This window comes from Apium graveolens, chromosome 8 (genome assembly GCF_009905375.1).
Source record: "Apium graveolens cultivar Ventura chromosome 8, ASM990537v1, whole genome shotgun sequence".
NCBI lineage: Eukaryota > Viridiplantae > Streptophyta > Magnoliopsida > Apiales > Apiaceae > Apium > Apium graveolens.
The window spans coordinates 45,847,740-45,860,245 of NC_133654.1; the positions used below are offsets into that span (position 1 = coordinate 45,847,740).

The 12,506-nt window shown below is 35.1% G+C and overlaps 1 protein-coding gene across 2 annotated transcripts; it reads right to left on the minus strand.

The window, feature by feature from the left end:
* Positions 1-63: 63 nt before the first annotated feature.
* LOC141678669 (cation-chloride cotransporter 1-like) lies at positions 64-12,444 on the minus strand. 2 transcript variants are annotated; one of them, XM_074485024.1, is made up of 13 exons: positions 11,959-12,444; positions 10,025-10,174; positions 9,609-9,690; positions 8,921-9,012; positions 7,174-7,288; positions 6,283-6,383; positions 6,014-6,075; positions 5,443-5,670; positions 4,402-4,516; positions 3,672-3,866; positions 2,157-2,557; positions 1,530-1,691; positions 64-1,375 (listed from the first exon to the last, which is right to left on the minus strand). In XM_074485024.1, exons 1-13 carry the CDS (start codon positions 12,105-12,107, stop codon positions 285-287), a joined length of 2,943 nt encoding a protein of 980 aa, XP_074341125.1. In that variant the 5' UTR covers positions 12,108-12,444; the 3' UTR covers positions 64-284. The 2 variants fall into 2 exon arrangements, with proteins under 2 accessions (XP_074341125.1, XP_074341126.1); XM_074485025.1 differs by lacking the exons at positions 7,174-7,288; positions 8,921-9,012; positions 9,609-9,690; positions 10,025-10,174; positions 11,959-12,444 and adding an exon at positions 6,470-6,533.
* Positions 12,445-12,506: the final 62 nt, after the last annotated feature.

A 12,506-nucleotide genomic window follows, 5' to 3' on the forward strand; every position in this document is an offset into this window, starting at 1 on the left:
TAACCATGTCAAATATTTTAAGTTATTTACACATATTTGAATAGTTCTGAGAAGTTCTTAAGATAATAATGGTTCTCGTGAGAGCCAAAGCTTTAATAGATGTACAAAACTACTCTCCCTTTGATAAAATAATTTTGTCATTATCCTGTTTATATTACAATTTCAAGAGAAAATGTGAATTGGCTATATACAATTGCTATAGGCTATGACTATGTAGTGCAAATGTAGCACCTGTGAAAGGTTTATATGTGACTAAATCTAAGCTATGGGGGAATAAATGGCAACTATGTGAACAAAGTAACAACATCCCTACGATAACCTCGGACTATCAAGAGCCTAGGGACATTTTCAACCAATAAATCCATATATTCCATGTAAAAGTAAGCAGGATGGTTGATGGGGGGAGGTGGTAGACTCACAAGCACAACTGCAGCCATTCTTGAATGATGCAGAATGGTTGAGTTCAACTTGAGAGTGGTGTAAAGAAATTTCTCTACTTGTTGTTCGTAGACAATCACAGGCTTTCCATCAGCCATTAGCGGCATGCCATCCATCTCAGCTTTCTCTTTCATCTGTTTTAAGGAACTAGCTATCCTTCGCTGAGCAGCAGTGAATGCTTCAATAGATTCTTCCTGCTTTGTTTCACCTTCTGCTCGGGAATCCCATGACTTCATTGATATTACAATCACATCAGCTTGCATCCGAAGATCATAAAGGAATTTCTTCACATCAGCTTTGAGAATGCCTGCATCAGCATCCTCCTCCGCTATGCAGAATACCTGAATTTTACAGCTCTCAAAGCTATCTTTGGTAAGAAGAAGCTGTGAGAGGAGAAGCATTAAACCACCATCTCTCACAATCCAGTATAAATCAATTGAACCATACTGTCTTTGATACTCATTAGGCCATTCATCAAGACCTTTGACAATTACAACTGCCTTATTAGCTACAATGCAGTCATTGATTATTCCAACAAAAGTAGCTGGTATTTCAGTCAAATTTTCACGCCTCCAAATCTCAGGATATCTTATCACCACGATATTGGGCTTGAGATTTCCGAGACCCATTGTCTGAACAATGGCTCTGAATCCGGCAGACATACTGGGAGCTACAATCATCTCTGCAACAGCTTCACAGCGCTTGTATTCAATATAGGTACTAAGTTGCTTGCAGGCAATCTTGGCATCTTCAACACAATCATGATAATCACCATCAAGAATAGAGGCAAAAATGGACATTCCCCTGCCTTTTTTCTTCATGCAGTTGGCAAAGTCAGCAAGCTTTGGATGGCAAGGTACGTTCTCTGGTAGCTTACCCCATGGCCGGCAAAAAATCAAGGGGATTGGATACCAGTTCTTTGGGTGAACTTGGTTAGCTACAAATAATGATTAGATCGTTATTCAAAAATGGAACGGGCATTAGATATATACAAGTTTGAAATATATTCTTTCCGAATGGAAACTCAAGAAAAAAGTGCTAAATACTTTAAAAGTAACACAAAAAAGGAGATACTTCTGAATATAGCATACCTCCTAATGATCGGAGACTTCGTAAAGCTAGTTGAAAATATGCACTTTTGAAACCATCACCCCAGTCACCAGCTTTGCCTTTGAGGTTCACATAATAATATATGAGACTTGCTAGGGCAAGAGACAATACAGTGAATGACCATGAGATCAAGAACATGATCACTGTTACAAAAGAAGCAACATTTCAATATAGCACTCAAATGCAGCAAATGGCAGAAACAAGTATACATAGCAGAATTTTACACAAAATATTCTTGAGGCTTATACAATTATAATAAGGCTTAACGGGATGTGATAATTACTGCAAAATAATAGATTCAAACTCAAGATACAGCGGAATTTCAAGTTTATACAACGACAATCAAGATTCTGAGGAAAACTCAGGCAAAAAAAATAACCATACGAGCCAAGTGATGTAAACTCAGAATTAGCCTCCCCCAACCCTGAGGGTACTCTGGATGATCTTAGCCTTAAGGGTGCCAATCTCTGAAGTTAGATGCTAAGGGGTATCACACAACAACGCATGGCATCCTAGGAACCTATATGGACCCAGCCCCTGGACAAATGTAACAATCACACAAAAACTACGCACAAAATTGAACTTGAATAGCGAAAAATGAGCCATACATATACAAAGAGATGCTCCCAGAAGAGAGAGGCTCCAATGGTGAAATTTCCACCGAGGACGCCAGCTAGGAGCATCTAGAAGATCCAGAAGAAAGCCGGATAAATTCACCCCCGCATAACACAGCAGGTAAAACATAGTTGTGGTTGGTGAGATGAGATCCAAATTTCCAATGATAACGCATCCCATACATATGAAGGCAGTAAAGATGGTAGCACTGTGAGGCTCACTGCCATCAGCAACCTTGAAGTACTTAAGAACTGGTAATATATCATCATTGGCAATTGCCGCAAGCAGACGTGGGGCACCAGTCAGGCTCTGAAGTGCTGCCCCTAAAGTGGAAAGGATAATTCCAACATATATAAGAGCAGGTAAGGGCCAAGCAACCGTCGCTGTGAGCAACCTGCATAAGCAGTCTGATTATGACTATGTTCCGGCATTTATTTGATCACTGCAGCAGAGCCAATTTACTAAAATCCATGTCATCTGTTCTTGGATTTATAACAGAAGGAAACCATTTTACTTAAAAACTATCAATAGAGTTTTCTTCATAAGGATCAGAATAGGGTTATGATGATACACAGAACACAAAAAATTAGAAGTGAGATTGACGCACCGGTCAAGATCACATACAAAACTAAATACACTGAAATATAATTACGGACCTGTTCCTCAGTTGCAGAACAGAAAGAACATATGAAATTACAAATTTTTTTACTTGTATATGGTAAAGATATCTGAAAAGTAGAAAGTAGACTGAAAATCAGCTGGAACTTGTTGCAGCAGCTCAGTAGTCAATACTTTAAACTAGTGCTAATGGTTTGCAGAGTCTTTGGCAGATTTCATTTGTAATTTATATCAGAATCCATCAACCACAGGGATTCCGAATCATTCAGGGAATATACACTTGTAGAAATGTACCACAAAAGAACTACCAATTTATTCTAATCTGACATGGTACAGCTGAACAACTTCAAATTATCTGGAGGAAGACTTTGAAAAGATCCTTGGTGCCGAATGAAATCGTGGCTAGAACAGTCACAATATAAAAATCAAATTCCAGAGAGTCCTGGCTGTCTGTACTAGCAATACTGTTCTGCAACCCATTTAAAATGCATCGACTCTGACTAGATTTAATCAAGTCAAATCTAGTCTTTGGCTATGAATACAGATAACCTATACATGATAATAATTACTTAACAGTATTCACATTGTACTAGAATTCAAGTTGTAAATTTCCCAGTTTACATTTCAACTCAAGTTCAATTAGCTAACAACAAAGTTCAAGAACGGGTTACAATTACAACTGAGTAATTAGACTTAACAGGTGATATAACCAATCAAGTTTATCTTAAAATTGATGACAGCAAATGCACCTTATTAGATTCCACAATTTGTTACATATGTATACAACATATATATATCAATGACATGTGAATAGATAAAGTAACTTCAAAGAAAGAAATTACAGGAGGTCATTAATGTCACTGCAATCGACTAAAGGAAACACACAATACCTGTCTGAAAAGAGCTTATCTCTAGTCGCGAGAGACCCAAATACGATTACAGATATCAAGTATATAGAACTTGTAGCAAGAGTTGCAGCCAATGTTCCAATAGGTATAGATCGTTGGGTATCCTTTAAAGAGCCAGAGCGATTGGAACCTGCCATAATCCCCGTTACAGCAGGGAAAAAGAGACCTACCAATTCGCTAAAAATAAATCATGAAGAGTCAGAAAGACATATAACAATGCTTAGCGATCTTTAACAACAATTTTCAACAAAAAGTACAGGAAAATACACCTAAAATAGTCAAAAATACACATCTTCTCTAAGAATACCATTAATCAAAATACATTCTGAAGAGCAGAATTAAATATTTACTTTGCCAGCCAGTAAAGTGAACTCGGCAACCCAAATCAATTTAAGATATAACAAATTGAATAAATAGAGCTGGACGTGTGGCACGTGTACTTGTAGGTAACAGTGATAGGAAAGGTGAGTATGACACATCCATAAAAGGTCAAAGTAAAAAAGAATAGTGATTTAGGGACATGAAATATTTATAGAGTAAGATCCTACTAAATTTTTGAATTTTGACAATCATTTCATTTCACTCTACAGTTCCATATTGAGAATAAATAGAGTCGGGATTATAAATTTTTAGACATTCTTTATCATGTCAAAAAACCAAAGTATGGGGCACAAACAATTTTGAGGAATGAGAAACAAAAAAATTCACCTACTTGAAACTCCATTCTCTTTCGCCATTAGGATCTGGTATTCCAGCCTCGCTGGTACGTTGGTAAGCTGAGCTCCAGTTCTTTCCTAATGTTCTGAAACTCAAGCCCGTGATGCCCTCTATGCAAAGTATTGAGAGAAAGAATACTTATTCAGTAAGGAACTACTGGCTTAACAATTTAAATAGAAGAAAACTTAAGAAGTAATAGTGATGCAGTGACGGAGGCAGGAACTTTGGCAAGGGATTCAAAATTTTCAATCAAACTGATGTAAAGAGTTTCCCAATATTTTTAAAAAAATTATTGATTGTATGAATAAATTAATAATAAAAAATTAAGATTTATTTACAATTTACAATCGATTGATCAGTTTTTGGGACTTGGGTTAGTCATTTATTCAGGTGCTGCCTCTCACTTTGACTTCCTTAAAAATATATCATAAACATCACTTATTACTTGTATTAAACTGAGAAAAAAATCACACCAACTGACCTATGATTCATAGTATTAAACTAAAGCACAATACATTACATGCAATCAAACATAAATTTCAGGAGGAGCCAGGAACCCCCTACCTTAACATCTAAACAAAATAGTAAGATCGTTTGATCTTGCAATGTGATTTAGAAAAGGCAGTAAAGGCAATTGATACTTGGTCAAACTATTAGAATATTATTAATCGTCTGTCCGGAACATTCAGATTCACTGGAAAAGACACAGATTAATTAGTGATGCAAACAGAAGATTTGATCAAAAAAAAAGTAATCACAGTATTACGAGGGTGAAAGAGAAGATTGTACGATTGAATATAAGGCAAAGAGTCTGGCATATAAAATAGTCCCAAGTAATGTTGAAACTGTTTGCTTATCTATAAAGGAAATTGTACATCATAACTACCATGATAAGCATAAACTGATTTACTACATTCAAAACAGAGAGGATTGTGAAATGATACCCTTATGGTACAACACAACTAATAGGTGCAGAGAGTATGCGACTTTGATAGATAAGTACTGTGCAAAATGATCCTAAATTGAATACACTTACTTGCTGGACTATCTTTCCCTGCCAAAAGGATTCCAAGATATATAGAACATAATGAGTATATGACAGGTACAAGAAATGCTGGTGCGACCCGGTTTATCATTTTCACACCACCAAATACAATGAACGATAAGCTGATAGTAACAATAATCCCATAAAGTTGCAGATCATGTAAACTTGGACTAGATACAGGATCTGCAGCTGCAGTGTCATTTACTTTTGTGATGGTTTCTGCAGTTATAAGATGGCAGATAGTATCAAATGGACGGTCAAAAACAAGAACACGCATTATACATATTTAGGATAATTCATCATGTATTCTCTCAGTGACATGCTAAATAATTAATGCAGCTGTGAGCTATCAACTTCTTACTACAGTGATAAACAATCTTAAGATAAACATAATGAAATTCTGAGATAAATACAGGTTGTAGGAAAACTTTCATCATCCAAATTTTGTAAAGTAACATCTTTTAAAATTTTCAAAGAAACGAGAGATGTAATTAAGAAGTGACATTAATTTAGCAACAGAAAAAGAGAAACTGACATTAGCACAGACAACCTATACGATTACCTTTAAATAATCTGGCGCTTGGCACAGCATTTAAGAAGGTCTCTACTGCTCCCAGCACGTAGCTAAACAGGCAAGCAAAAGAATTTTTAATATCAGACGTTAAGATGGTACAGTGACATTGAATTAATCATTTGGTTCTTACATTTTACAGCATAGACATAAAGGTAATATATAGAAAAAAATCTTTAATTTCACCCAGAGAGTGATGCATAATATATAGAACTAGAATGTGTGATTGAATGTACATGTTATAAACATTACACACTCACAGGGATCCAGAAACAGCATTTCCGAGAAAAAAACAGAGTCCTATGCTAACTCCCACCTCTGGACCCAAGGCACGGCCAATGAGATAGTATGGGCCGCCTCCCTGATAAAAAATAGGAATGTTTAACCTTAAAAATTGTAATTATCAAAGCATCCATATCATGGTCGACATAAAGATAACGTTCATACCGTTAACATAGGAAGACCTCACTTAAGAAGAGATGAGAGAGAGAGAAAAATATGGATGTGTGTGTGTTATAAAGAGAGGGCAATTCCCCCTAGCTGACGCATTCAACAAGCTACTAAAAAAGTTTTTTACCTTTTCAGTAAAACTCTTCCAGCACCCACCTTATCTTGGTAAATCATGATGTATATATTTTTATCCTCTTCCAAGAAATATTACTGGCCATACTAATTATTTTGTGGGTAAGGTCAACATTTTAACTTCCAGACTCTCTCTCTCTCTGTGTATTTCATCCCCGTTTCTTCTTTTTACTTTAACAGAACTCCTCTAAGAACACTCGAATTTCTAAAATTTGATTACACATAGTTTTTGGTCGTAAACAAGATGACAAATAATCAAGGTATGATAAATAGAGTGCATATGATATTTTTTTATGTTTAAATCTCTTCTGGTTGCAGAAGGCTGGTTGGATCAACTGCGGAGTATAACAGATATGCTGTAACCAAATGTATGAAATTGCAAAACACTAGGTTTATTAGGGCCTGCTTGGCGACATACCAGCCAACTCTAATGGTTTTCCTAGTGCCAGTAGCAGTACGAATCAGTACTGATTTCGAAATTGACAGTGCTTCATCAGTAAAATACAATATAGGCACGGTCAAACAAGGCAGCTAATTACAAAAACAAAATAAATACAGAGATCCATCACCTTCATTGCACCATTAGTTGCAATTGCACTTAATGATACTGAAGTGAGGAAAGTGCATGAACCACAGAGGGCAACAATCACAAGTGCCTCACCAATGCCAGCCATGCCAACAATCCTGCAATTTCATAGGACAGTAAGGCAATTTTTTAAAATTTGGAGACACTATACTTATTAACTAGAAAAACAAATTTTTCCAAAACTTTCTAAGTATAAAAACATAATCTTAATATATCGCATTAAAGTTCAAAGAAGGCTTCAGTTGCTAATAACTGTTACCTTAATTATCTTGCAATATATATCTGCAAAATACACTTATCGCTCTATATAAAATCCTAATCAATCTTGTAATTAGAATTAGTTAGGTGAAATCGTGCAAAGTTTTCTTCTTCTTTTTTGTATTTTGAAAGTTCAATGGTTAACAAAAGTTTAGAAAGATGAAAATTTGAGAAAATAAAGATTCAGAGGATGCACAACAAGATAATGAGCTGCATCAGACCCGGCATCGAACGCTACCAGCTTACCATCCCTGACAGAAGATATCAGGACCAGTCCTATTGTAACCTGTATTCTTCCATCTCTATACCCTTGTAATGTAGGTATTTTGGTATTTATAGGTTGTACTCTCTTTTATATTATGTGTTCTCCATCCTGGGGTTATGTCAATAGTTGTTTTTTTTAAAGATAAATAGGTACTGGTTTTTCTACCTCGGTTAACCTACCATTGTAGTTATAAGTATTCGAACAAGTAAAAGCTTGATCACACTTCTGTTATATTTTCGATGGTTTCGTAATGGACATGTAACGAATCATACAACTAGTTCATGTATACACAGAAATTGAAGAAAAAATTAAGAGATTAGTAGGATGTTTACTATACTAATAATCCTTAAGGCTCTAGTTTGTAGTTCTCCTCTATTGATCATGGGTGTGATAATAGTGAACATCTGTTGGCTACTATGTAGTAGCCTGTAAGAGAACTTCATAATTATTTAAAATAATGTTTTTAACAAATGCCAAGTTATTGAAATCATGAAATGTCAATTGATGAACCCTAATTACTGCCATGTTAACTTAGACAACTAAACTTATACACTTTTTATGTTCAGTTCTTAAATATATTGATTTGCACTTTGCAGTATTAATTATCTAGATTAGGGAAAAAATTTGTTAGGCAGTTGGAAATACTCCCCATACTTTAAGATGATACTCATTCGTTACTATAATAGAAATCCACCCGTGTTGTTTTTATCGTCTAACAGTTGCAAACACTTCTGTAAGAGTTCTGAGGACCAATAGATTCTCTTCAACTAATTCGGAGATTTAGCTATCCCTCTTGGCTTATGTCTAACAGTTGCAAACACTTATGTAAGAGTCCTTTACATATACTATCTCTAAATTCTACAACTGTGTTACTGGAGTAACTAGACAGTGTTTGTGTGCGCGCGCGCGTGTGCGCGCGCGCGTGTGCGAGATTGGGTGCAGCACACCTATGCATTCTTGTAAACTTTATTTCAAATCCTCAGACATCAAGAAAAAGACAAGGTTGTCTGCAGCACACTACTACTATTAGTTATACCAGTGAATGTCTATTACCGAGGAAATTAGTAATAGGAATTATATATGGAATACTTCAGAAATGCAATATGCAAATATACGATTTATCTTCTTTATATATTCATTAAAACAACAAATGGACTATAGATATATGTCAGAAAATAACTGTGCATATAATGAAACAAAAATTTACCAAGAGAAACGAATGAAGTAGATGGTTCCCATAATATTTTGAAAACATGGCAGAAACACCCCCATCATTGTTCCTAGTTTCATGCTACGAGTCTGAAAAAATGATGTTATACTTTTAGTATGCAATATGATAATAACATAATTTTGAATGGAGTGCATAGCAATGATGCACAATTTTTAATATTGCACATCATAGAACATGGCACCACAGTTTCTAACAAACAAATAGAAGCCGAACCAAGGTGAGGTGAGTGTAACTCTAAATTTGTTCTCTCTGCATCAGAATCAAGGTTAATTCCGCAAGGGTGTACCACCAAATCCCTAAACATAATAAGTTTCTCAATACATTCCACATTAGAATAAACAAGTAGTTTGATATATCTCGCATTTGATCTTTTATTGTTTTGGATCAATAGTAAATTTAAGTAGCACTAAAAGATCAACTTTGTGAGAAGCTGTCGCAGTTATTTACTTTAAGAGATTAGAGCTGATAGTTTACAGATTGGACAAAAAACTAAGTCCCACAAATACTAAAATAACTTCTAGAAACGGGCCAATATTTCACATTACCAACTTCTGCAAATGTACATTTAATATTAAACATATTACCTAAATAAAAAATAAGAATGAACTGAACTGTTTAGTTCAGCTTGTAGACAACAAAAAACAGAAAGTATTTCCATTCATACCTTTGGCTGCTGCTCCAAGGTAACTGAGCCATCCTCGCTATCCCTGGGACTAGGTGGCGCTGTACTTTGTTCCCCTGTCATGCTAAAAGAGAAAGCTGAGTAAAATATACTGTATAATTGTTAAGATTACTGAATAACAATAAGAAATATTTTTTTTTTTTGGGAAAAGTAAAGAGGAGTGTTTTGCATTAGCTGAATTCAGATTCGAACTGAAAGAAAGAAAATGTATTTCTCAGACATCGAAGGCTCTTAGATTTGCAGTATATAATGAAGGAAAGTGAATCAAACACTTTGATGAGAATGACGTTTCAGACTTTCAGTATGGCAAGCAAACATATTTCCTATCTCAATGATTTCAATTGAACACATAGGTTCGGCCAAATGTATAGGTACCAGAGAAATCTGGACACTCCTACCTCTTTAGACCTAGAATATTAACAAGAGAATCAAAACCAAACAATTCCAGTTTAGATTCTGACTGGGAGCTATTAGCAACTCCATGAGTAGGCAATGATTCTTTCGTATATGTCATTTGCAGGTTTGGCTGACCTCCCATTTCCAATTTCCTGCCACAATGCATAAAAAGCAGAAGAATGTTACAAAAGGAATTGAAACAGAAATTAAGGTAGTTTTGGTTGAAGAATCTAATACAAGTTAGAATTTCTATAATATTTATAACGGATAACCATGAAACCTAAAACTAGCACTTAAAAAATCATCACGTACTAACAGAACTTACGCATCACAACACAACACTGAATCAAATAATAATAACAAATGTCATCCACATAGAGAGGGCGGGATGGGGAGGTCCTATGCAAAATTCGATCTAATTCTCCTCTATTTCCTTCCAACCGGTCAAAAAAATTCAATAACAGAAAAGATTGCAACTTCTAAAACATTTCATCAAACCTCATGTAGAACTTAAAGGCCAACCAGATAGAATAAGAACTTAAAGGATATTCAAATCCATGCCACAACAAAAGAACCTCAATCTACTAGACCAAATAGACAAAGTTTTGCTATATGATACTCCTTGCTAGTAATATCCAAAGTAAAAACGCATTGCATCCCTCTTAACCACCTCTTAGCGATTGTGTAATAACAATTTTTTTTTCCTTAATACTTTATCACAATTATGTATATAGAAGGTTTCCGGAACTTCCTTTTCTGTAATGAACATTACAATCAGCCCTGTCAATTTCTAATATAAGATCAAATGGTAACTAATCCAGCCTTGGGGGCACATAATTACATATGTTTCAGTGCACAAAATATGTCCCACTTATCTTCTGAAGTACCACAGTTTATTTCCATAAATTTGACCAGATATTAACAGGCTCATCCTTGACAATAATTTTTGCACTTTGCACACTGTAAACGCCTAAACTGCTGCAGCTGACTGAGGGTCTCCAGTCTTTAACAAGACTCAAAATTCATATTGCCTGTCAAGATTAAAGTAAAGATATGCAGACCAAAGTAGAGTTTGTTGTCGAGCCAAATAAAAGTATGTACCTAGAATTTAGAGGAATGCTTGATGCTCTGTTAGTAATCAAATTCATAGAGCATGGCTACATTTTGTTATTCACATAATTAGTAATATGCCTTATGGGCTGAACTTCACATCATTGAACCCCCATCTCCCCCCACATGTAAAATTACGGAAGTAAAAATAACATATAGCACAAGTTAATCACATTCACGGTAGATTACAAGATACTCAAAATCAATTTACGAAATTATCTAGCTTCACTTAGTGACACTATTGATTAGTGTGATATTTTCTAGTCCTCCATTAAGCTTCACCTTCTAAGTTACCTATTAAAAACAACACAGTATTTCTGTTTTTCTAACCTTTCTTCAAACAAACATAGAATGAACTATTTATCGAACTCTAAAAAACTTCGAGAAACAAAGAAGCTGAGAAATCAGCTTCAGAGAAGTAATCTACCAAGCCACTGAAATCAATTTAAACTCTAGTCCAATTCTTTACACATTCTTCTTCTAGATGAAAATAAATCATAATACTTTTAATTCTGTTTCAGCTTAATAATACTACTATTTAATTATATTTCAGCCTGATGTACTTTGTTCTAAGGAATAAAATTAAAACCTGCAGCAACACCTTAAATTAATAAATTCTAACATATATACATAAGTACTTCTATAATGTCAGATTCTACTAAAAATATGCAACCCTGCAAGACTCACTATAACACACAAGATTCGCTAGATTCTACTAAAAATATGCAACCTGCAAAATTCACTATAACATACAAGATTCGCTAGATTCACAACTTACATACAGTTTCCAATATATCAAAATAGACCAAAGTTGCAGAAACTTTACGTAAGGCTAGAGTCAGTAGAAGAAGCAGAATTGGAACGATCCAACGAAGACATCTCAAGCACGGACCGGTCATTTTCCTGTGATACCACCGGGCGGTATTTCTTTCCCCTCCCCACCCGGAATTCACTAACGTCTCCTCCTTTTTCCATCCTTTTGTGTGTTGGTCTTCTTCCAATCTAAATATACATTTATAAACGCAGATCCATACCTAAATGTGTGTGAAAATATTTAAATACAGAAACCGATAGGTCATATTAGGTAATTGATAATCGAAATGATTGCGAGAACTCATCACACACATTCAAATTGAGAGAGCTTTTTTCGTGTGTATAATATCTGGTATGTATTTATGTGCATGGCAGCAAAGAAAAAGAGGGATTGGTGTTGTTTGACAGGCATTGAAGAATGCAGAATTTGATTTTGAAAATATTTGTGTGTGTATATTTGTTTTTTCGAAGAAAAAAAGAGCAGATGATGATCATTCATGATCATACATATCAAAATACATGAAGTAGAGAAAATGGCGGTTTGTTAACGTGACCTTTTTT